The following is a 26,469-nucleotide window of genomic DNA, read 5'->3' as shown; positions in this document are numbered from 1 at the left end:
TATTGAGAAAAACCAGACTTTATTAAAAAACATGTTTGTCATTACCAAAAAGAAACATCTTTAGGTAAAAATAATAAAAACCCCATGCTGCATAGTCAAGGCAGATAGTTCTAGTTTATCTGGTCAATGGGCAAAAAGCAAGCACTTAAAAGTCTTCAGCTCCAATCTTTTGTTCATTTCTTATTGCTGGAATTTCATACTCATTTCTTCTTGTTGGATGACTAAACCAGATGATGGTAAAGATGGTAAGTGGGTTACTCAGACCCACCCTGCTCAGGCTCGGGAGTGGATTAATTTTCAGGTGGTGGATCAGCTGCTTCTCTCTTTGCCATCTTGGGGTTTAGGGTTCTCTGGCATCTGCACTGGTAATTGAAGTTGTGACACCTTGGGTGTCATCTCCTTGATTTTCCTTGTCCTCTTTATTGCCATCCTCTCTGGGCTGTCTTTGGCGAGGAGGACCCCTGAAACGAATACTGTGGAATCATAGTCTATAACCCAATACATATTCTGTCTCACTGGTCTATCTTGCTCTCCTGCACCCTGGTTGTCAGCACCCTCCATCACTTCTCCCTGTACAGGAGGGTTGGAATACTGTGGTTGATTCCCTTAGGGCCTCCTCAAGTGGTCAGGTGGGAGCCTTCGCCTGTGGTAGGATGGGCATTGTTGGGCCTGTCCTTCAGGAGTGCTCTCCTATCCTTCATTCTTTCCCCACTCTCACTATTCTGGTAATTCTACTGGTAATTATGTGAAGGACCCCTATGCCATGGATAGTGTCTATAATGGTTACGGTCTGCTGCACGTTTACTGCCATGACCTGGACCTCCACCAGGGCCTGTAACATTTGCTGCCTCTGCATCCTTTTCTCCTTCCACAACATCAAACTCCACAGTCTCTCCATCTCCTACACTGTGAAGGTACTTCCTGGGGTTATTCTTCTTTATGGCAGTCTGGTGTACAAATACATCTTCCTTAGTGTCATTCCTGTTGATGAAACCATATCCATTCCTTACATTGAATCATTTTACTGTTCCCAAAACCTTCCTTGCTATGGATGACCTTTTTGTCCCTGCCGGCAGGTGCTGCTGAGGTGAGGCTGCCTGGGCTGCCGCTCCCTGCGCTGGCTACCTGGCTGCCCTTGGTGCGGGGCCGGCTGCAGCAGCTTTGGCTCCTCCCAGATGTGATGGTAACTAGGCCAGCAGCAGTGGCGGCATTGGGGCTGCTCAGGGCTCTCTGGGGTCTGCTTTCGCTCCCGCTACCCACTATCAATCAAAGTAAGGCCATGCCCTCTCCAGCATGGGGTACCTGGGCTTTCAGATAAGACTTGTGCTTTGCCCATAACTCTGTGGCCTTTAGCCAGTTGCCTAGGAAACTGCTTATCAGCCAACACCTTCACACAGCTCCTCCCTCTGAAACCCTAGATCACCTGAACCACCATTGCCTATATGCTGGAACAAATGTCCCCAAAGACTAGCAATCTTTAAATCCACCAATCCCCTTAGGGTCCTTTTCCTGCCCTCAGATGCTTATAAATCCATTTTCTCTGACAATAAACCAAAAACTGTTCACCAGCACTGACTCCCGGGAGTGAGTGATTGTCTCATCAGGCTTGCACAACCTTGGTCTCCATGGCTGGCCCCGGAGCAAGAACCCAGGAACCCACAAGAGAACATGCACTCTACTTTGTTCTTCCAGGGAGGAGTTGCCTATATTACTTGCCATAGCCGAGGCTGATTCCAAGGCTCATTTGCAGGAGACATGTTGCTCACAGATATAAGCCATAGTATAAGAACTGCCATATGTGTTATAAAGGTAAAAGTTTTAATCTCCAAATCCTGACTTTCTTGTCTGTTTGTTTTGTTCTACCTTTCCTATGGCAAAATGTGAAGTGTCATTTATTCTTGAATCTCAAGAGAGTCATGTCAAGATTGCAGGGAACAGAGGAAGTGCTACACTCCCCATGTACTTACCTATCCTAAATAGTCTCCAAGTGGCTGAGTTAAGACATTCCTTTGTAACTTAGATCCTTAATTTGACATTATTTTTTTAATTGATTTCTAAACTGTAACACCAAATAATTCTGCACTGTTATTTAGGTCTCATACAGCCATAGAACTTTAACCTACACAAGTATATCAGCAATTTATCATAAGCTACAATTTTATTAATAAACTAAATACATGTAACTTTACCAAGTGACAAAGAATTCTTTTCTAAAATTGATTTCCAAAGTTAAATGGCTGACCTGGGTGTGGTGGTACACGTCTTCAATCCCAGCACTCACGAGGCAGAGGTAGGAGGACTGCCGTGAGTTCAAGGCCACACTGAGACCACATAGTAAACGCCAGGTCAGCCTGGACTAGAGTGAGACCTCAAAAAACCAAAACCAAAACCAAAACCAAAAAAACCCAAAAAGTTAAACAGCTGAAATACAGTTTGATATCTTTTATTACTTGTCCGATAACCATTTAATCCCAGCAAATCATCACTTGGCATTGGAAGTATGTGTCCTCAAACAAGTACAGTTCAGTCTTGACTTAATATGGCTCTACCAACCACAAAAGTCAAATTTATAATCTTACATGGTAATCTCTAGGAGACATATTTCTGTTGCTTTCTCGGGCTACTTGCTTTCAGAATTGTTTTTTTTTATTTATAATAGAAGCAAAATAATCAGTCATTTACACAACAAGACAAACTGTTCTATAATGTTCTCTTCACAAGCAGGTACTATTCTTAGCAGGATGGCTACCTCTTCACCCTTTGCCACCTCACTTAGTAGAAAGAGGATATATTTTATTTGCATCTGTCTTTATTTAGTTTGTGTATTTAATTTTTTACTCCCACAGTACTTTCTAAATAGATTTAAGGCAGCTTACGGTTCCTGTAATATGTAGTTTTTTTATAAACTGGTGTCAGTTCATGAGCTGTCTCACAGTTGGCCTTTACCAAAAATGTTCTCAATGTATGGAGCATAATGCAGCTAAACAGGAATGAAACAATGAGCACATGGGCTAAAGAAAAGCAAGGGAAAAGGTCTGTGACTAGTTTCCCCAAGCTCTCCAACAGGGAAGTTGTTGTTTGTCCCTCAAACTCACAATCACTAATACCAACCATGTGTGAAACATCAGGAGGCACTGATGCCCAGCTGCTCAAGCTAGTGACACCCACATGCACTTGGTCACACTGAGTCCATGGGTCTATGAGATGGAGGCCTCAACAGTCCTACAAGGGGTGAAGTGGTCAGTACGTAGCTTGTGGTCACTTCACCACAGTAGAAGTGCTACTCACACAATGAGTTTCTGTGTAAGGTTTCGTTTAGGAAAACCAGATTTTTTTTTTTTAAAGTCTCAAACATATAAGTTATGCAAGAGAGGAGACTGAGTTTATGGAAAGCAACAGCTTGGGGGCTGTATTCCTTTTAAGAATGCAGCCAACTTCCATCTTCTTAGGCTGAGCACAAAAAGCATGATCCCTTTTATGCATTTCAGAATTTAGAGCAATTAAAGAATGTAATGTGGTGAAGAGGAGGTCTCTCTTATTACATTACTGTAGTTCTTGATAAGTTACTGGAGCAAATATCCACCTTTGCTTAAAAATTATATGCATTAGAACCCTGACTAATCCATTATTTTCAGTTGTCGTCTACACCCTCTGAGGCCATCTACCTTCACCTGACATAGACTGCTGTTTGTCCCTTGCTGCCCTGCCTCTAGGGATGTGTGAAGCCATTTAAAACCCACCATAGCATTATTCGCAGGGACACTAGTGTCTGGAGCTGCCAGTAAGTTTTAGATAACATACTAAATGGCTGTGAAAATTAAACACAGAAATTATAATCCTAGTCAAGAAGGTTGGTTAGGATTATTTACTTTAAAGACTGGATTTAGCCATTAGCCACAGACTGGAATTCCACTAACTAAAGAAAAAAAAAAACAAAAAACAATTGCTAGTCTCATTATTTGAATTTAAGATTGTGGTATTAGAATGCTTACTGAGAACTTTGAAATGGACTTCTAGAAACTACTGTCTTAAAATGTTTCTTGTCCTAGCCCTGTCTCCACTCCCCATGTCCAACGCTACTTCTAACATATGTAAACCACATAGCAAGCCACGTACCTATCAGCACAGCTGCACAGATAAAGACATGGCAGACGAATTCCCAGTAATTAATGGGCATCTACTTTGGAACCTCTGACAATCCTCCTTGTGGAAACCACTTAAGTGACCTGTAGCAAAATGATGCCAATAGCTGCTAGCACTCTGAGAGATAATTACCTGCTCATTACTGGAATCTGGCAGGGATTAACCACACTGACTGACAGCCATGTAATAACTGTAGTGGCTACCTGTCATTTGTTTGGCTGCCCAGCATCTGAAAGCTTCCCTCTCCCAGTGGAGTCTCAGTACAAGGCAGAGCTGGACTGCCATGATTGACAATGAGTTGTACCAGATACTCTTCTGTAGCTTTCCTGGCAGCAGGGACATCAACAGGGGCTTGACCTGCTGGATGTACCTGCCCAGGACTTAGAACTTGTGCTCAGATATGCAGAGAAACAAGTAGAAAGCAGAATGTTCTCAGAAGGCAGCAACAGTAGTAGTATTCATAGGACACTGGAAAAGTCCAGAACCAAGGTGAACACCAGGAGAGAAGGCCCTTTTGGTGCTGGGGCTGGGGCCTGGTGGTGTCCACAGTCCTGGCTGTTTTTTGCATTTTCCCCCCTACCTTTGTTCTTCTACATTCCTAAACATTCTAAGAACTCCCCAGTAGCCTTCAACTAAATCAGAGGTACCTTCAGTTGCTTGCCATCAGTGGATAAGTTTCTGCTGGGTTGGGTTATGGTAGATCCCTGCTCTCAAAAGAAAAAAGTATCTGTCACTTAATGACAGAATACATAATTGAGGGTATCTAGTGTACCCAGTTCTTTTTTTAATTTTATTTTTGTTTATTTTTATTTATTTGAGAGTCACAGACAGAAAGAGGCAGAGAGAGAGAGAGAGAGGGGGGGGGGGAGGGAATGAATATGGGTGCACCAGGGCCTCCAGCCACTGCAAATGAACGCCAGATGCATGTACCTCCTTGTGCATCTGGCTAATGTGGGTCCTGGGTTATCGAGCCTTGAACCAGGGATCTTAGGCTTCACAGGCAAGCACTTAACAGCTAAGCCATCTCTCCAGCCCTACCCAGTTCTTTTTTAGAGGTCCTAGGAGTCAGTAGAACTACCTCTCCTCCACAAGAGAGCTTACTGAAGTAAGTGTTTATCTGCTCACAAAGCTTGGACCTATAGTTGCCCTGAAGTTTCAAACATGCTTTACAGTGGAGAGGGATTTGCATGCTCGGGATTCCCATAAGGGCATCCCAGACCATAAAGATGAGTCCCTAAGCCTCTTAAGTAATGATGGGCTTTTAAGAAAAGACTCTGTAGGGGCTGCTCTGATGAGGACATACCACTTTGGGTTATATGTTACATATGGTACAAGCAACCTCTCTGTACAGATTAGCAATGACAAACTACATTTTATTTTTTACTTATTTAACTATTTATTTGAGACAGAGAGAGAGAATGGGCATGCCAGTGCCTCCAGGCACTGCAAAAGAACTCTAGTCACATGTGCCACCTTGTGCATCTGGCTTATGTGGGTCCTAGGGGATCGAACCAAGGTTCCTTGGCTTTGCAGGCAAATGCATTAACTACTAAGTAATCTCTCCAGCCCATATAATACATTTTATATCTGCATTTTTCAACTGTTTTAAGCTCTGTATTTTTATGCATTAGGGGAAATTATAGAATTTCTTCCTTAAATGGAAAGCCAGTCCCTAGAATTAATCACTGTCAACATTGGGAATTTTATCTCTGTGCTTGTACTTTTTCTTAAGAAAATAATTTATTTATTTATTTGCACACAGAGAGTGAGAGCAAGAGAACAGAGAGAGCTAGAGAGAGAGAGAGAATGGGCATGCATACGAACTCCAGGTACATGTACCACTTTGTGCATCATTTATTTATTTGCACACAGAGAGTGAGAGCAAGAGAATAGAGAGAGCGAGAGGAGAGGGAAAGGGAGAGGGAGAGGGAGAGGGAGAGGGAGAGGGAGGGGAGGGGGAGAGGGAGGGGGAGGGGGAGGGGGAGGAGGAGAGAGAGAGGGAGAGAGAGAGGGAGGGAGAGGGAATGGGCATGCCAGTGCCTCCAGCCACTGCATACGAACTCCAGGTACATGTGCCACTTTGTGCATATGACTTTACATGGTTACTCGGGAATCAAACCTGGGGCTTTAGGCTCTGGAGGCCAACTCCTTAATGGCTGAACCATCCCTCCAGCCCTTGTATAATGTCTTTTAAAGAACTGGAAAATCATATACATATAGTATTGTTCCCTCCAAACATATGACCTTTCTTTTCTTTCACATACACACTTAGCTGAACTCTCAGGGTACAAACTAGGTTGCCTTTGGCCAACAGCTGGAGTTCAGGTTCACTCATGTTCCTAAAGAATGTAGGCATGGAGAATGTGGTGGCTTGATTCAGGTGTCCTCCATAAGCTTCAGAATTCTGAACGTTAGTTTCCCCAGCTGATAGCGATTGGAATTTAAAGCCTCCTGGAGGTGGTGTATTGTTAGGGATGGGCTTATGGGTGTTACAGCCAGTTTCCCCATGCCAGTGTTTGCCCCCACTCTCCTGTTGCTACTGTCTACCTTAAGTTGGCCAAGGGGTGATGTCCACCCTCTGCTCTTGCTATCGTTTTCTCCTGCAATAATGGAGCTTCCCCTTCAAGCCTGAAAGCCAAAATAAACCTCTTTTATCCCACAAGCTGCTCTTGGTTGAGTAGTTTCTACCAGCAATCCAAATCTGACTGCAACAGAGGAGCCCTATGCTGTTACAGGGGCAAAACATTTATGAAATTACCATTTTAATGATTCCAACTGAATAGTCCAGTGGCCTTAAGCACATTTCCAATGGTGAAAAACATGAATATCCTTCATCTGCAGACAACTGTTGTCCCAAACAACATTAATTCCCTCATTCCCACTTTCCTCAGCCACTAGTAGTCACCATCTATCTACCTTCTGTCCTTATAAATGTGACTATTTTAAGAAACTTACCAAGGGTGGAGGCTGAGGTAGAAGAATGTGCAGCTGGAGGTAAGCTTGAACTACACATAGTGAGACCTCTTCTCACCAAATGGGGAGAAAAAAAGCCAAACATTTACATATGTATCATGCAATTTTTCCCTTTTTATGTAGAATTATAATTTTGTACCTTAATATTTACCACCTGAAGTTGCATTGTAAGCATTTTATTTGTCATTATCCTTTTACTGGTGGGATATATGCAGCCTAAAGGAATGTCACAATTAATTTAGCTTCTTTTCTACTACTAGATATTTAGGCTACTCTAACTCTCCTTTATCATGTATACTGCTATTTTACATATTTCCCTCCATAAATCTTTGCCCCAATTACTATGTTCTAGGAACAAACTTCTAGAATAACAATTACTCATTAGAAAATTCAAAAACTGTTTATAATTTCATCCACCTTAAAAATTCAACAACAGACTTATTTATTTTTTGAAAAAAAAATGAGCAAAAGCTGGGCATGATGGCACAAGCCTTTAATCCCAGCACTCAAGAAGCAGAGGTAGGAGAGTCACTGTGAGATCGAGGCCACCCTGAGACACCATAGTGAATTCCAGGTCAGCCTGGGCTAGAGTGAGACCCTACCTAGAAAAAAAAAAAAAAATTGAACAAGGAATGGTGGTGCATGCCTTTAGCATAGCACTTGGGAAGCAGATGTAGGAGGATTGCCATGAGTTCAAGGCCACCCGGAAATTGCATAGTCAACAGGTCAGCCTGGGCTAGAGTGAGACCCTACCTTGAAAAACCAAATTAAAAAAATACTATTTGTTTGCAAGTGTGTGCATGTGTTGCATGTAGAGGCTTGTCAGTGTTTTCTGCTGGTGCAAACCAAAACCTGTCTCGCTTTATGTTGGTGGCTGAGGATTAAAGCTGGGCCAACAAACTTTGCAAGCAAGTTCCTTTAACTACTGAGCCATTGCCAGAGCCCCTAGACTTATTTCTCTACTGCAGTAAATATAATCCTAGTCACCAAAGAAACTTCTCACTGGAATGACCAGAGATGGCTCCACAATGAATGCCTTCCAGCCAGGCTGAGGATCATTATTCCAGGAAGTCATCCTACATCCTACATTACCTCACAGTGAAAATATGTTCACTCCACATACATATAAAAATAGAACTAATTCTATGCTCTTCCTCTGTGTCTACTTTATAGTGAGAGGCCTTTTCCATGAACTCTGGAGTGTACCCATCCAGAAAAACCCACATCTACATGTGTTCTGTGCTGTGCAGAGCCCTTGTCAGTTCAGGCTCAAGGTTAATGGACTCAAGCCCAATTTTCCTTTAGAATAGCTTTTTACCTTTTAAAGGTAAATATATACACATGTTCAGGTGCGTACACACTTCTTGCACCCAAGACACTATGCTTGTTACAATTTAACTAAAGCAATGCCAATCCTGCTCCCTGAAACAGCCAAATTCTTCACTATGACACACACCTGGACAGGTTCCTGGCACATGGCCCCATCATCTTCTATGTGTGTGACATCTTCTAAGAGGGACCTAGACTAGTGTTTATTTGCGGAATTCCTGAAGGTTTATTGTTATGCGCTTTCCCAAAACCCATGTGCCAAGAGTAGTACAAGGCCTAGGAAAGAAACAGAAGACATAGGAAATAGCAATTGTTTTATTATTTTGAAAACTGTTTTAACATTAGCCTTGGAAGGTATATTATTGAAAGAAGGCAATACTTATGTTATTAGACATAGTTGAGATTATGGCCTTAAAGGCATAGGAAGTAGTTACATTAGTTCTTTAGGAAATTATGTTTTTGGTTTGTTTTGAGTGAAAAAGCATAAAGAAAGCCAATAACTAAAAACAAGAGTGACACTGGGGTTGAGAGGCTGCTTGCAGGCCCCACAGAGAGGGATGCAGGATTGCAGCAGCTGTGGGGATACCAAGTCCAGGAGATGCAAGTGCTAGAAGAGGCTTGTTTCATTTTTGGAACTAGAAGGTATGACAGGATCTCTTTTACTTGATCTGAAAGAGACCTCCTCTCTCTTCTGCCATATATCAAATGTGTATACTCTGGGCCTTGAACTGAGCTCAGCATTGGGGAAGGAAGAACAAAGTGACCCAAACCTTTCAGAATCCTTTCTCTAAAAACTATGAAGATCCAGCTGGGGACTCAACCATATACTTCTGCAACACAAGGTGTTCTGTGTAGTCATGAGTAATAGGAAAGTGGGAACTCTATGACACCCTTCTTGTTGTTAACTATACCCAAGACTTTGTCTTTAAAAAAAAAAATAAAAGCTCCTACTTCTCCATGTGAAACCAGTCACTGTATGAACTGAATTTATTATAGAGTTCCCAGTCAGAATTAACTGGTGGTAAAGTAAAAAAGAAAAATGTGCATTTTAAAGGCAGATGTCAAAGGAAAAGAAGCTTCCATAGCACTGACCTGTTTGGTTCCCACAATTGGTTAGGCTGTCTCACAGACTGGTGAGTGGAGTGGCCAAGGAAGATGACAGAGGTTAGGCTAGTCACTTCCTCTGCTTCTAAAGAGCATTATGTAGTGATATACTGATGATCCAGGGTTGAGGATCCATCATGCCAGGAGTCACATTAGTGCCTTAAACTTCAAGTTCAACTCTGAAGAGTGCCAGCTATATATGAGCTACTTTTATAAGGAAATTTATATTTAGAGTTTAGAGTTTTTTAGTACTTTCTCTTAGAAACTTCTTTAAAAGCTTTTTAATTTTCTATTTTATTTTATTTCTTTGGTCGAGGCATGGGGGTAAGGTTGTTTTGTTTTCAGACAGGGACACACCATGTAGCCAAAGCTGGCTTGGTACTTGCTAAATATCCCAGACAGCCCTTGACTATATGAAACTCCTGCATCTATACCCAGCTCATCTCTCTCTCTCTTTTTTTTTAAATTATTTTTTACTTACTTCAGAGAGTGAGTGAAAGAGGCAGACATATAGAAAGAATGGTTGTACCACAGGGCTTCTAGCCACTGCAAATGAACTCCAACACATGTGCCACCTTGTTTTTCTGGCTTTACATGACTACTGGGGAATCAAACCTGGGTCCTTAGGCCTCAACTGCTGAGCCATCTCTCCAACCTCCTCATCTTTTTTCTTCAAAGCTATGGAAGATACACAGTTAAAAAGTGTCTTTGGAACTATTGTGCCTAGAGAGATCTTATGATCAATGAGCTGGCCATAAATTAATACATGCCTCCATGAATAATCATCATTGCCAGATCCAAAAATAATACCTGCATGCTTATTATGTTCTAAGCAGTACAATAACTATTTCAATACATTGTGTTTCAATAGACTCAACTAATAAATCTAGGGTTTATGATTATCTCCATTTTATAGATAATGAAACTGGTATATTCACTCCCTTGCTCAGGGTCATATGGTTACTTACTAGAGCAAAGATAAACACCAGGTCTCTCTGTCACATGCAGCTCTTCCTACCATGGATGGGGTACATAATGCCAGCCAGTGCTGGCTGGTTCTGCTTGCTACTCTTGCTGTAGACATTAACAAAATCTCCCCAAGACTATAACTTCTCATTTCAGAATAAGGGGAAATATCTTTCCATATAGATAGGATACATTTCCTCTTATTTTTACATTTGTTGGCTGGCGCTAAATTGTGAAGAGAATAAAATATTTTATTGTGTCAATAAAAATTTATGATGCAAAACAGATAAAAATAGGCAGGCTTGAAGTGAATTTCTGTGTTTCTAAAAATAAACATCATTTCCAAAAGATGAAAGAAACATATGTATAAGCACCAAGAGAAGAGCAGATGATGCTGTGCTTACCAAAGAAGATAGGCCAGTTCTCCATGGTTTCCTGGGGGACAGGGCACTGATGTGTTCCTGAGAAGCATGTGAGTGCTTCAGTGATCTAGAGCTAGGCAGCCCAAACCTGTTACAGAATAAAGCTGCCTACTTTCCTAACACCCTCATATTGTTAACAATAAAATGGAGATATTAATGCAGCCTGTAGGGCCATGAGGAGAATTAGAGCTAATGTAACTTAAAAGGAGAGAAAAGAACAGAAAAGCAAGGCACAGCTGGTGAGTATTGAGAGAATTTTGATGGTATTTAATTCTCATCTACAGGGAACTCCTTCAAAATGATAGAAAGGACAAAACCCTCTTGGAAGCAGTAACCTTTGGTTTTAAAAATAGCCAGACAATGCTACAGTATTGCACAGTTATAATCTCAGTAGTTGGGAGCCAGAGGTAAGAGGATCACAAATTCTGGCCAGCCTGGGCTGTGAGATCCTTCCCACTCTACCTTCAAATAATGAAGATAAAACCCAAACCTAAATTTAAGACAGAATCATGTTCAACTTGAGCATTTTAAATAGCAAGCAGAACTACAAAACATGAGCAGACAAGTTGTCTTAAAAAGGGAGATTGTCAAGCACCAACATCCCTCAGACAGGCAAAGAAGAACAATGACTTGCCTTCTCCGTCTAATAAGCAGACCAATAAATAGATGTGGGACAGAGGCAGGAGTTCATTCAAAACCAAGTTTGCTTTTGTGTTCTAGGAAGAGTGGGCTGAAGGTTTTCAACACACACACACACACACACACACACACACACCCTAGGCTGTTTTTTAATTCATGCTTGAAAAAATTTTAATAAAATCAATTTTAGATAAGTATGAGAACTCCAATGTAAGGTTACTACAATGTAAAGCAGAAGCATTTAACTGATCTTTATCAGTACATTATATCCAGGGAGCTTCAATACGCCTCAGGAGAAGAGCAATCTAAAATAAAATTTTGACAGAGCAATTTCAGAGGATCCAGATAGTGAAAATTGGGGAGAAAGGAAAAAAATACAAGTTTTAGGAGGGTTCAGTTTTACAATAAATAACTTTTTTCTGATTATAAAGATAAAACGTGCTCACATGAAAACTATAAGTTGAAAAACATAATCACCATGATTGTATTTTCCAGAGATGATCAGTAACACTGATGTGTTTCCTTTGAGGATTTCTTCCTTCCCATATTTATATTTCTATACATTATTGAGATCATACTTTATGTACAAATTTGAGACAGATTTTTCTGTCTGTTTTACTGTTTTGTTAAATATCCTTTGGAATAATTTTTAAAAACATTTTTATTTTTACTTATTCATTTGACAGAGAGAGACAGAGAATGAGAATGGACATGTTAGGGCCCCCAGCCACTGCAAACGAACTCTAGATGTGTGTGCCCCCTTGTGCATCTGGTCCTTTGGGTCCTGGGGATTTGAACCAGGGTCCTTTGGCTTTGCAGGCAAATGCCTTAACCGCTAACCCATCCCTCCAGCCCTGGAAAAATAATTTTTAATAGCTGCAAAAATTATTCATTCAACCTTTCTCGTAGCTGCAATGAAAAATTTCAATGTCCAGATTAACGTAACAGATGGCAGTTATGCTGTAGTAGCCATACAGCATTTAGGGCACTGTGTTCTTATACTTGAAAGCAACATTGAAATTATCTTGATCTTGCTATTGACAACCTACATACATACAGACAATATATTATGATCATAATCCCCTCCCAGCATCCTTACTTTCCCCTCAACCATAGATTGGTTCTTTTCAACTAGTCCCTCTTCTATTTTGATGTCATCATTTCCCTCTTCCTCCCCATATTATGCAGGTCTTGAGTAGGTAGCATCAGCCCCTGTGAGGTCAGGAATGCGAAGGGCACTTTGTGTTTGGAAGACAGTATAGCAAAGCACCCCACCCCTTCCTTTGGCTCTTCAATTTTTTCCACCATTTTCTCCACAATGGTCACTGAGCCTTGGAAGATATGTTAGAGATGTAAAAGCAACAACTTCATCCCGAGGGAATCCTAGAGGAAAAGGCATTCTGATACCACCTATGTTCACCTATGTTTTTGCTTGGAATTGAGAAGACTGAAGTGGGACCTGAGCTCTGTAAAAATATGTGAAGAATTTTAAGAGTGAGGGAGGATAGATAGGACTAGTTATTGTATACTTGAAAGGAGAGCATTTGTGAGTCTACAAAAAAAAGCTGGCACTTCTTTGTAACTGTAGCCAGAAACTAAGCTCCTTGCCACCTGTAGTGCTTTTTAAGGGGTCTGAAAACCCCTGCCAAGGATGTGGTAAAGGAGATTTTCCTTAGTAGAATGACATTTAAAGACATGGATGAAAGGCAAACGAAATGGAGGAGTGGAAGGGCTGTACACTACCCTTCATGTGTTTCACCTAGGCCTAGGCATAGTGATTCAAGATTTCTAACTATAAGAACCTTCAGTAAGATTCACTCACTGCTCTGTACAAGTCTCACAGGAAATATGGACAGGACTAGTACTCTGGTTCTTAATTCTCAGATCCCTGTCTAGTAGTCTTCCTCTTTCACCAAAGCACTGGGAATTGCCTATGCAAACCAAGGACAAGAAATATGAAAGAGCTATCTTTTCCATTAACCCAGCTGAAGCCATTCATGCTATGCTCTTGATAATAACATCCCCTCTTGTCAAAGAAACAAAGCAAATCTTCTGGATCAGCACAAGACCTTTTAGCAGCATAGCATCTCTTTGCTCTTTGGGGGCTTGTGGAAGGTCTTCTGTAACTTCACCCACTTATACACCTATGGGCGAAGCAAAAAGCATGGCAATGATGAAAGCTCCACTAGTCTCCAAGTAATATGCCAATATACAAATGACATGCCATGTCTGATATTGTGCGGCTGTGTGCCAATGTCATGATCATGATACACCCAAGCTGACCCAACACAGGTTCCCTCATACTGGCCACACAGATGTCACAAGAATGTGTGTGAGTAAACAGCAAGTCCAGGGGTATATTTCAAAGCCCATAGTCAAAGATATGAGTTATCCAGTGCTCTTCTTTCCTAGCAGGATGCAGAGGCTTCAGCCATTGTCTCCATATTAAAGAGAAGGAATGAACAATGGAGTGATTTACAGCATGGAAGCTCACTAAGAACTAGCTATAATTTTGAGCAAATGACCAAGTAATGCCTGGAAAGGACATTAAGTAGGAGATTAAAAAAGAAGAGTCATGACATGAAGAAACTGAAAGATTTGTGAGAATACGATTTGTAAAAAAGGAACAAACAAAAAGTCAGGTTTTATTATGTTAAATCTAGAAGCATAGCAATCCAGAAGATATATGTACAAATATGGTGAAACAATAAAAATTAAAATAAAGACAAGTAAAATGTGAACAATTCTACTGTATAAGTACTTCCAAAGTAAGTTGCTGATTCTATTTGTTGGTTTAACATACCTCCCCTTTTATGTCAAAATAAAGTGCATAAATTTAAGCAATCTAGTTCACAACAGACTGTCTTATGAAGATAAGGACATGTGTAATTAGTATAGCACATTGAATGGGACTAGCCTGTCATAACAGACAGATAAGATGTTTGAGGATAGGATAATGAATCAATCTATTTACTCAACACCATTATCATTAAAGGAAGTCAGAAACTTCTCAAAATGATTCTTTTATTGTTAAGAATGTCAAAGCAAAATAATTTTAATGTGAAATTAATAAAAATTTTGCTATTTGTAGATTCCCAGAAAATGAAGAAGAATGACATGTAGATAACAACCCAATGTCTGATTTATCCAAATAAGAACTTTTAATCCATATTGGCTTAAACACATATGAAAGGAAGGTTGTGACTTTAGATGCACAGATGCACTCTCGTTTGGAGCACCTGATTTAGAATTACACTGAGGATTACACCTGCCCCTTCTCCAAATAGTTAAGGTTACCTCTGAAGTAGGAAGATCTCTGTTCTTTCAATGGAAATCTTTTAGTCTTTTTACTTGCCAGTTTAATGAACACTGATTCGTCTGTATTTAAACTGTGATATGATCTTTTTTGGAACTGATACAAAGTAGATTTGTTCCCATCTTTAGTGACTTACTTGAAACATATACAGTTCCAAACTGATGCATATTTTCACACACCAACATCTAGGAGCCAAATTGGGGTACATGGACACCTACTCTGCACTGTGTCAACATAGGAAAAACACAAAAATCAGCGAAGTTCAATCAGGAGGGAGACAGTGAAGCAATAACCACTACTGCTAAAATTCATACCCATACATAAGGTGGATTTGTCCATGGTGCCTATCACTGCTGAGTTTTAAGCACTGCATTGGGAGCAGATGGAAATTACAAACATTGGCCTTAAATTCAAGGTACTTATTTTGATATATTGAACAAGATACTATATATTTAGTTTTTCTAAAAAGGATGGGAAATAAATGCCAGGAACCTGTCCCCAGGGAGTAAAGTCCCCAAACCAATTACCTTGAGATAATTACCAATAGAGTAGAGAAAATTAAGTGCGGGGGGTACATATTTGAAGAAAAATACAAATGACAGTGTGCCTTCATGGCAACTACTTAATCTCATGTGTGGGACATCATGGACAATGATACTTTTCTTTAGAGGCTAACTAATGCTAAGGAGAAACTGGTAATGGCAACTACAGAAACATGGTGTGAGAGACACATGTGGTTTATAAGAGGAAAAGTACTTACTCCCAATAGTTTATGAAATTTATATAACTAGCCAGGACCTGAAGAAGTCGCAGAGAGAGTTGAGCTATCACGTAAAAGCCAGCCTTAATTAATTGGACCTGCCCTAACAATATGTAGTCTTCACAAGTATAACCTGATTTTATGTTTTTTTTTTAGTAATTATGAGCCAATGTAGTAATATTTCCCCCATAGTTGAATAAAATCTTAACTGCTCACCTATCAATCTTATGTATGCTGTGTTTATAATGGTTCTGTTTTTTTTTTCTCTTTAAAATTTATTATGAGAGAGAGAATGGGTGCACCAGTTCCTTCATGTGCTGAGAATGAACTCCAGACATGTGTTCCCCTTGTGCGCATGTGTGACATTGCATGCTTACATCACCGTGTGTCTGGCTTACGTGGGACCTGAAGAATCGAACATGAGTTCTTAGCTTTACAGGCAAGTGCCTTAAACAGTAAGCCATCTCTCCAGCCCTGGAAAATACTGTACTGCCATATATTGTGCTTATTATTTTTTCTGCTTGATTTTGAAAGTTTGAAATACTTAAGAGTCTGCAGTATTAAACTATTTAATTTATTAAAGTTATAGATAGATGATAAGAAAACCTATGATATTTGTGAAAAATGAATGCAACATTACACTTATAAGCAAAATTTGTCAGACAAAATTTAAAGGCTCAATTTAAAGTACGTTTAAAAGTGCACAGTAAGCCGGGCATCGTGGCGCATGCCTTTAATCCCAGCACTCAGGAGGCAGAGGTAGGAGGATCACCATGAGTTCAAGGCTACCTGAGATTACATAGTTAATTCCAGGTCAGCCTGAGCTACAGTGAGACCTTACCTCAAAAAACCAAAAAAGTGAATAGTGATTCCAGTTAAAGTAGTAACATATTCTTTAATGGATATTAAAGTCTTCCCATGGAGGTAAAAATCAACTGGAAAGTGTGAAAGGTTTTTACTCCACAGTTCAAATTGGGAAGTAAGAGTATCACCCTGAGCAGTAATCTTTTATTGGTATTGGCAGGTGTTCTGGACCTTTAAGAGAAAGAATCTAGTCTTAGGAACATGCCTTGAACAGAGATCCAACTGTTGTGGTCTCTGATCTTGGACTATGAAATCCCCAAAGTGTCAGCTAAAAAACCCTCTTATTTTATGCCTTATGAACACAAATTAAGGAAGGAAGGGTATATTTTGGATCACAATATGACACATTCCATTATGGAGGAGAAGACATGATTTCAGGAGCACGAGGCAGCTAGCTTGTTACACTGAGTCTGCAGACATGAAGCGGAGAGTAATACTAGAATACTCGTGATCAGCTTGCTTTCACCTTTTTATTTGGCATGGCTATCCCTGCCCACACAATGGTACCACATCCATGTTTAGGGTGGGTATTCCCAACTTAATCTCATCTAGAAACTCCATCACAAACATTCTCATGGTGATTTTAAATCCAGTCAAGTTGACAATCAAGATCAACTATCACAGGATGTGACTTCCAAAGCTAAGTGACCTGACTAGAAGTGTCTCTGAGTAAAACAGGTGTGTGACATTATCAAATCTTCATGGCTACCTGACTTGAAACCCAGAATATTCCCCAAACCTAGAATTTACTAGGTATCAAAAATGCTTGCCCAGATCCTATGACACAACATGTGCCTGGAAAGAACATTTTCCCCAATTGCTCACACTGCCCCAGATAATTGCTTTTGCCCTTACTCAGATCATCCCTACACCAAGCAGGGTTCTGAGGAGTTGAGGAGCCCCAAGTACCAAGGTGCTTTCCATGCAGTATTCATTGGATACTGAATTTAACCTCAAGCTGCACTATAATAAATATTTCCTCACCATTGTGAAAAAGTAAGTTTATTTTCAATTTACAGCTTTGAAGGGATGTTTCATGGCAGGGAAGTCAAGGCAGGATTGGGTTCCAACTTGTCACATTGTCACATCAGCAGGTAGGAAACAGGGAGCCCTGCCTCCAGCAATCCACTTCCTCCATCAAGGATCCATCTATTACTTTACTAGGGACCAAGTATTTGAATACATGAGTCTGTGGAGGCATTGCAAAACTATAACCCACCAACTGTACAAAGATACAAAAAGACTTTCTGGAGAGCTCCCAGAAAGAAGGGAGGCAACAAGCAGTAAGCCACCCTGAAATACAGACAGAGGTGCTTAACATTTATAAAAGAATGCTTGGGGAAATCAAAGCTTCCTTTGTGACTTGGTATGTACTACATTTGTGAAATAAGCAAAAACTTACTGGGGAATAGGATTTGTTATAAAAATCTAGTGAAGTAACACTTTAACTCCAAGGAATAATGGCACATATGTACAGAAGCACACTATCACAAAGTCTAAGGACTGTTAGGTCTACTTTACAGCCAGCAGCCCTGAAAATGGCCCTATTAACTTCTGTTCTTCATTTAGAAGAAAAGAAACTAAGTTACAAAGGCACATCTACTAATGCCAATATCATCAATACTAGAGAACATCATAAACCAGATAAATAGGAAGAGAAAGGAATTTTATCTAATACCTACTATAAGACTGCAAAAGTTTAGTAAGCAAATTCCTTATATTTCAGAAAAAAATTTCATTCTCAGAACTTAATTATTTTCAGATTTTCTTTAGAGAAATTAAAAACAAAAGGTAATGATGACTCATTTCCAAATCCTAAACAACACAATCTTTATGCCTAGCTGCACTGCAAATCCCAGGGAAAGAAAGAGGCTCTCAAGAATAGTCAGCGAAGTGGAGGATAGAAACTCTGATCTGGAAGACAAGATGGAAGAAACAGTATGAAGGTTCAAAAATTTCAGTAAGTTCAAAAGTTCCTGTGAACAGAACATGAGGGAATTGTGGGATACACTTAAACGTCAGAATCACTGCAATACCAGAAGGAGAAGAATTTCAGACCAAAGGCATGAAGAACTTATTTAACAAAATAATTGAAGAAAACTTCCCCAGTCTCTTAAAAGAAAGGCCCATAAAGATACAAGAAGCCAACAGAACTCCAAACAGACTGGACCAAAGGAGAAACACTCCAAGACATATTGTCATTAAGATTCTAAACACTGACACCAGAGAGAAAATCCTAAAAGCAGCTAGGGAAAAACAGCACACCACTTTCAAAGGTAACCCTATCAGAATTACTTCAGACTTCTTAATGGAAACCCTGAAAGCTAGAAGGGCCTAGAAAGAAACACTCCAAAGTCTAAGAACTTATGGCTTCCAACCCAAACTACTCTACCCAGCAAAAATATCCCTCATAATAGATGGTGAAAGAAAAACTTTCCATGACAAAATTCAGCTTTACAATTATATGAACACAAAACCAAACCTACAGAGAGTATTTCAGGAAATTCTCCACAGAGAAGAAACAAATAATCAAACTCAAATGCCTACAAGAAGCAGATCACAATAACCAAACTCGGAGTAGGCACAAAAAAACTTCAAAGCCCATGAAAACACCAACACGCATCTACCATCACAATATGTTGTTCTTACATTTCAACAGAGATTCAAAAATAAATCTAATCCCCACAGAAATTTCATTGATGAACATTTGCTACCATTTCTAATTGGTCCTATTTCTCTCCTCACATGAAGAAGTGAGTGTTAAGTAATACCAGACAAGGATTTAGTGGCTGCCGCATCTCCTCCTCCCTTGAAATGAGCTCCAAGTGCACAAGGAGGAAAGTAATGTTCACTTAAGCACCAATATGGTCATTCCACAGGACAACAGGCTTTAGAACAGGCCAAAAGGAAGCTCTGAGATCTCTGTACTCATGTATTCTTTTAGGTGGGCAACCTTCATTCAGATTAAAACAGTGAAAAGAACCCCCCCCCCCAAAAAATTAATGAGTAGTATGTAGCAATTTCAGATGCACAGAAAGAGCATATAGCAATACATCTTTCATTACTTCCTTTGTCAGCAACAGACTGTATGCTGAGGTTAACTGGGTGGATATACACATTCTGCATTTGTGCTGTTAAGAAAGAATTTTCTGGTCAATTTTCAGGATGACAAGAAAATTTTTTCTTAACAGTACAAATGCAGAATGTGTATATGGAAATAAAGTGTGGAAATAAAGTGCAAGAAATTTTGTAAGATTCCCAACAATGTTATCTCTATAACTCACTTCTAAGACTCTTTAGTTATATAATCCCAATGTTAGCATTTTAATGACTGCCAAATTTATTCTCAAATATGAAACAGGCCAGTCTGCATTGAAGAGTTTTCATCTGATTGATTTATGAGTTATAGTCATCAACTCTATAAATAAGGAACCATAACTTTACTACAGTACCAGGCTTCAAAAGGGACTATGTTTATATCACTCATAAATAACTTGGGATCATTAAACTTGATATCTTTACAGTTAAACTGAAATGACACTACAGTCTTGTAGTGGTTCTAAGAAGTATATGAGACTTAGAGAAATTAGGTAGTGTCCATGATGGATGATGAATGATTCTTCCCTGTGACACCATATGGACTGGAGTTTTCATACAGGGCGAAAATATAATTATCTATCACTAGTTGGTATTACCACAGGTAGAGTATGCAGTGAAGAGATTTCTCTGTGGAATACTTTTAACTTTTTCACAAAATATCCTAACATAATCTTCAAGTTGGTGACCTAACAATATTTTCCCTTATGCCTTGATAAAACTGCCTCTTAATGCACAGAACAGGGTTTCTATCTCCAAAAAGGAAGTTGAATATGGATGAATTTCAAAAAGGAAGTGACCTAATTTATCATTTAGGCTCATGGCTAAAAATGAGGTATTGTATGTATGGTTCCTTCATATGTAGAAATCTAAGAGAATACATGAAACTACCTGTAATATACTTAGCTATATACATACATTATATCTTAATTTAATATCAAATTCCTCTCTTTCAGGAAGATGGCCAAGTGGTTAAAGATGCTTGCTTGCAATTCTTAACTCTCCTACCTCATCCTCTTGAGTACTGGGATTATAGGCACCCCGTTTTTCTTCTAGTACATCTTTTGTTTGTTTGTTTTTGTTTTTTGAGGTAGGGTCTCACTCTAGCTCAGGCTGAACTGGAATTCACTATGTAATCTCAGGGTAGCTGCAAACTCATAGTGATCCTTCTACCTCTGCCTCCCAAGCAGAATTAAAGGTGTGCACCACCACACCCGGCTCAAAAGCTGTAACTTTTGAAAACATACTCTGCCAGAGTCAGGGATTCTAGGACCACAAGGTGAAGTGTCTTGAAATCCATATCACAGATTCATTGATAGTAGTCAATTTTATACCAATCTGACTGCAAGGCAGGTTATTTGGCCACACTTTGTTCTGGTTCGTTTAACATGTAGAGTGATGCCTTGAGCAAAGGAGCTTGCCCTCCACAACATTTACCATAAACTAAGTAAATGCCACAGCTTTTTTTTTTTTTCCTATGTGAGGTTTATTACTTACATGTGAAATAGCAAAAGATTCAAACACACTGCCAATTCCGCTAAAAAGTAGAGCTTTGGAGGTTGAGGCAGGAGGATTGCTGACAGTTCAAGGCAAGTCTGAGATACACAGTGGGCTTCAGGACAGCTCAGAGCTATACACCAAGATGATGTCTCCAAACCTCTTCTCCAAAGTAAAACTAATAAATGCCATATTCATTAATTCACATGATGTAAAAATCCAGAAAGGAATTCAAATTTACTATCACTTTGTATCAGAAAACAGGTGAACTCACAGCTTTTGGCTTGAACATAACTCCACATTCAGGCATTCTCAGTATGATAATCCAGGATCACTGAAAGCCTTTCAGAGGCTATTAGGCCCAGGAGGGCTTCTCCCTGCTAATAGGATTGACTTATACAGCATAGGACAGCTTGTCTTTCTCTCATCCTGTCATGTGAGCATTCAGGAAGGCGCCACCTAGACCAAATGTTAGTTTTTTTTTTTTTCTGAGGTAGGGTCTCACTGGAGTCCAGGCTGACCTGGAATTCACTATGGAGTCTCAGGGTGGCCTCAATCTCATGGTGATCCTCCTACCTCTGCCTCCCAAGCACTGGGATTAAAGGCATGTGCCACCACGCCCGGCTCCAAATGTTAGTCTTTATCTTAGACTACCCAGTCTTTATAAACTAGGCAGTCTCAAATATTTTATTGTAGCAGCACAAACAGGCTAAAACAGAATCTTCTATTATCTGGCCAAATGCCATTTCTCAGTTACAAGAATTTTAAAAACTCACCTAACTTCCCTGGATAGTACTGAGGATAATGAGAAGCCATAATTACCAAAAACTTTTCAGAAGGTTCAATATGTTTGTTGCCCCCCAAAAATACCCTGAGCTGCAGATACTCAAGGCACTTACCACAATATCTTCAGGGAATGTGTCTCTACTGAAAGAGCCATCATCAAACATGACCTCATAGAAGGTTTGGGATGTCACAGCTATCACTCTGCAGCTGTAATACCGCGTGTTCCGATGCTTTGTGATGACTGTCTGGCCCACAGAGATGGCTTTCTCACCAGTCTTGGCCTTCTAAAAGAGAAAAAAGAAAGAGGAGATAAATGAAAAAGGACAGAAAATAAATTTTAATTTAGAAAACTGTAACTGATTTGGTCAAGATTTACTAAATTTTTTAAAATTTAGGATGAGAAAATAATTTCTCACTTAAAGTTGCAAGAATGAAAATAGTACAAAAATCAATCATATAAATTTAGTTCACACATTGCCTAGATTCATCTATCATTATTTGCTACTATTAACATTTTATTATTTGCACAACTGGTGCTATGATTTTATATATCTGTGTATAAGTAGAAAGATAGAAAATATGTTCCAGTGGTGTATAAATCTGGCCCACCCACAAAAAGAAACTGTCTCTGCTGGTACTGTGAATCAAACCCAGTCTTCCACATGCAAGAAAGCAACCTACTGCTGTGACCCCACAGGTGCAGGCCAATAGCTTTACCACTTTGGTTGTTTGATTCAGGTGTTTCCCATAAACTTAGGTCGTCTGAATGCTAGATTCCCAGCTGATGGAGATTTGGGAATTAAAGCCTCTTGGAGGCAGTGAATTGTTGGTAGACAGGCTTATGGGTGTTATAGCCAGCTCCCCTTGCTAGTGTTTGGCACACTGTCTTGTTGCTATTGTCCACCTGATGTTGGCCAGGGGGTGCTGCACACCCTCAACTAGTGCCATCATTTTTCCTTGCCATCATGGAGCTTCCCCTCGAGTCTATAAGTCAAAATAAATCTCCCACACAAGACTGTGTTGCAAACTCAGTGACCTTCTATTTTCTGCATTTCTTATACTCCACAATAGCAGGTAGGGTGCCAATTTGTTAATCCAGGAGGGACTAAAGCAGACTTTGAAGAACAGGACACTCCTTGAGCACTCAGCCCCAGTGCAGGTCAGCTGGCCCAATCTCAAAGGTTGTAATCTCTCAATTGTAGCTGAATGGGCAGCAGTTCACCCAAAGACTGTTCTTTCTGTTCCATATACCTCTGCTCATACCAGTCCACTTCTATGCAGTGCAACCCTGCACAACTTCTCAGGACCCAGGCATAACAGCAAGCTTCTCACACAAACTGCTAGCCCAGTTCAAGCAAAGATCTTTCTCACACCTCATAAGCCAAACCTCACAATCCATAGTCCTTACTACATTCAGGTCTTTCAACTCTGACCAGGATAGTCCATCAAGCTATACTTACAGCACTACAGGGCGTCTCTTAGACCAAGGTTTCAAATCCTTCCCCATTCCTCCTGAAAATCACCTCCAAAAGACCAAAACCACACTGGTGTCTAGCAGCAATCCCACTCCACAGTACTCCACTTTACTGTTATAGTGAGGTTCGCATTGCGGTAGAAATCACCCAAGCAAGAGCAGCTTGTGGGAAAAAAGAGGTTTATTTTTGCTGACAGACTTGAAGGGAAGCTCCACAATGGCAGGGAAAATGATGTCATGAGCAGGGGATGATCACCAGCCCCTGGCCAACATCAGGTGGACAATAGCAACAAGACAGTGTGCCAAACACTAGCAAGGGGAGCTGGCTATAACACCCATAAGCCTGTCTACCAACAATTCACTGCCTCCAAGAGGCTTTAATTGCCAAATCTCCATCAGCTGGGAATCTAGCTTTCAGAACACCTGTTTATGGGGGACACCTGAATCAAACCATCAAAAAACCTGTTTTCCCAGAAGCTACTCTTGTTCAAGTAATTTCTGCCAGCACTGCAAACCTCACTACAACAATCACTAACTTTATCCCCAGCCAAGTTTTTAAAGTATTTTTATTTATTTATTTACTTGAGAGAGAGAAAGAGAGAAAGAAGCAGAGAGAAACAGGCAGATAGAGAATAGGCGTACTAGGGTCTCCAGCCACTGCAAATGAACTCCAGACACATGCGACACCTTGTGTATCTGGATTACGTGGGTCCTGGGGAATTGAGCCTAGGTCCTTTGGCTTTTGGGCAAGCACCTTAATGGCTAAGCCATTTCTCCAGCCACCCAGCCCATTTTTAAGCTATGGCATTTGTACCCTAAATACAGTTTAGTTTCTAAAATCAGGGCAATTCTCTTACATAACCACTGCTCTAGGACAGTAATCAATTTCAGGAACATGGACATATTTTAACCTGCCATCTGTACTTGGTCAACTGACTAAACAATGTCCTTGGAAGCATGGGTTGCCTCTACTGTGACACTCTGAAGAAAAATTCTGTATTTAGTTGCTATATCTCTTTAGGCTCATAAAATGTCAACCATTTCCATAGGTTTTTGGGTTTTTTTTTCTTCCTATTGTAGCAATAGTTCGAAAAGATACAGTTCTTCCTTCTTTCACTGCCCATTTGTGTCATGGTTCTTCCCATTCAACTCAGAGTTATACATATCACATAAATGATGGGTCTTTCTCAGGATTTGACATCTATCTGGAGATGCATGATTTTTGTGTACCTCTTGATGATGTTCACATTGATCCTTTTCAAAGTGTAATCCAATTTCTTCATTTCGTTACATTTTTTCTCACACTATCACGCAAATTCATGACATTTTACAACCCATGCAAATACTCTGTTTCTCATACATCTTTGTTTAGGTTTCACATTCACTGATGAGTCTCACTTTGTAATGGGGAAGGCGCAGATCATCCTGCTCTAACACACACTCCACGTTTATTAGATGCCACTTTTCATGTGGCACATAGGAGTGTATGTATGTATGAGCAATCATCCAATATCAGTAAGATGTGATTGATAATTCCTTCTCCCTAATTGTATATACTTTCCCCTGAATTTCACTATTTTGGTGCTCAAATCACTCCACACTTGGCCAATATAATGACATTTCCACTTTAAATCAGTGCCCTGCTACATGGTTTGAGAAGCTTCAGGGACATTTTACAGAGTGCAATATTAGCCATGGTTCTACATGGCCACATGTAGAGAAGGGGATGGAGGGCTTATCATTACACTCTGAGTGGAAGATAGGGGCCTTGAATAAGGAACTGAAAACATGATGCTCATGAAGTTGGACAGAGGGACAGGCTCTCTCCTACACACAGTCTTACTGTGTTCCTGCTTGTACAGTGATTGTCAAACTGGTGGAAAAATTTTCCTGTGCCTCTAGTAGGTCTATGTGTGATTTTTATATTTTGTTTTTTTGAGGTAGGATCTCACTGTAGCCCAGGCTAACTTGGAATTCACTAAGTACTCTCAGGTGGCCTTGAACTCATGGCAATCTTACTTGTGCCTCCCAAGTGCTGGGATTAATGGTGGGCACCATCATATCCAAGTTTTTTTTTTTTTCACTTTAAAAATACTTATTTATTTTATTTTTAGTTTTTTGGTTTTTCGAGGTAGGGTCTCACTCCAGCTCAGGCTGACCTGCCATTCACTATATAGTCTCAGGATGGCCTTGAACTCGTGGTGTTCCTCCTACCTCTGCCTCCTGAGTGTGCCACCAAACCCAGCTTTAAAGTATTTTTTTTTTATTTGCAAGTAGAGAGAGAGAGAGAGAGACACTAAGAGAGAGAGAGAATGGGAACAATTAGGGTCTCTCGCCAGTGCAAACAAATTCTAGATGCATACATAACTCTGCATCTATGCCCAGATTTTGTGCCAATATTTTGAGTAGCTATTCTTCTTCCTTTCTTTTGTGTTTTTTTTTTTTTTTTTTTTTTTTTGAGGTAGGGTCTCACACTAGCCCAGGCTGACCTAGAACCCACTATGTGGTCTCATCTGGCCACCTGAGTGCCAGAATTAAAGGCATGAACCACCACACTGGCCATACAAATAACCTTTCAAAGCAAGAAAGTAACTTAGATCATTATGGGGGTACAGTCTGGAGTTACATACCTCTCAAACTGTGCCCATGACAGTAAGTTAAGGCTATATAGGTAATAATTGACTCTATGAAATCACATACTCCAAACAACATTTCTTAGAATCATTCACCCAGGGTTTCATCTTGGTGGAACATTAATGCATATGTTGCATTTCCCTATTAAACTTACAGAATTACAATTACTAGATTTTACTACATTATATCTGTGAATATTAAACTTGGATTTCACCTTCAAAGGCAACCTTATAGCTTGAATTACACAAGCACCTAGACTTAATAGGATGACATGCTCAGGAATGTGAACTGGCTTCATTTTAAGGAATGGATAACAAACCTGAAAACTTAGCTTCAGGTTAATAAGCCAGTTTTCCTACAGTATCTCAGTAATTTGTCAGTTATGAGTGGGTAGCACCCTAACTTCCCAGCAATAAACTCAAGTCACTGTTGAGAGAAGAATCTGGCTCACATTATCTACATTATC

At 40.0% G+C, this 26,469-nt stretch overlaps 1 protein-coding gene across 6 annotated transcripts in view; it reads right to left on the bottom strand.

Annotated features, from left to right (window-relative positions):
- Nucleotides 1-26,469, bottom strand: part of Kdm4c (lysine demethylase 4C) — a 370,239-nt gene that overhangs the window by 22,513 nt on the left and 321,257 nt on the right. For all 6 annotated transcript variants that reach the window (XM_045149440.1, XM_045149418.1, XM_045149432.1 and 3 more), the window contains one exon: nucleotides 22,009-22,179. In XM_045149440.1, the coding sequence (XP_045005375.1) occupies nucleotides 22,009-22,179 (171 nt within the window). The remainder of the gene's footprint in view (nucleotides 1-22,008; nucleotides 22,180-26,469) is intronic.

This window comes from Jaculus jaculus, chromosome 1 (genome assembly GCF_020740685.1).
Source record: "Jaculus jaculus isolate mJacJac1 chromosome 1, mJacJac1.mat.Y.cur, whole genome shotgun sequence".
Classification (NCBI taxonomy): Eukaryota; Metazoa; Chordata; class Mammalia; order Rodentia; family Dipodidae; genus Jaculus; species Jaculus jaculus.
This window is presented reverse-complemented; position numbering and strand designations above follow the sequence as displayed.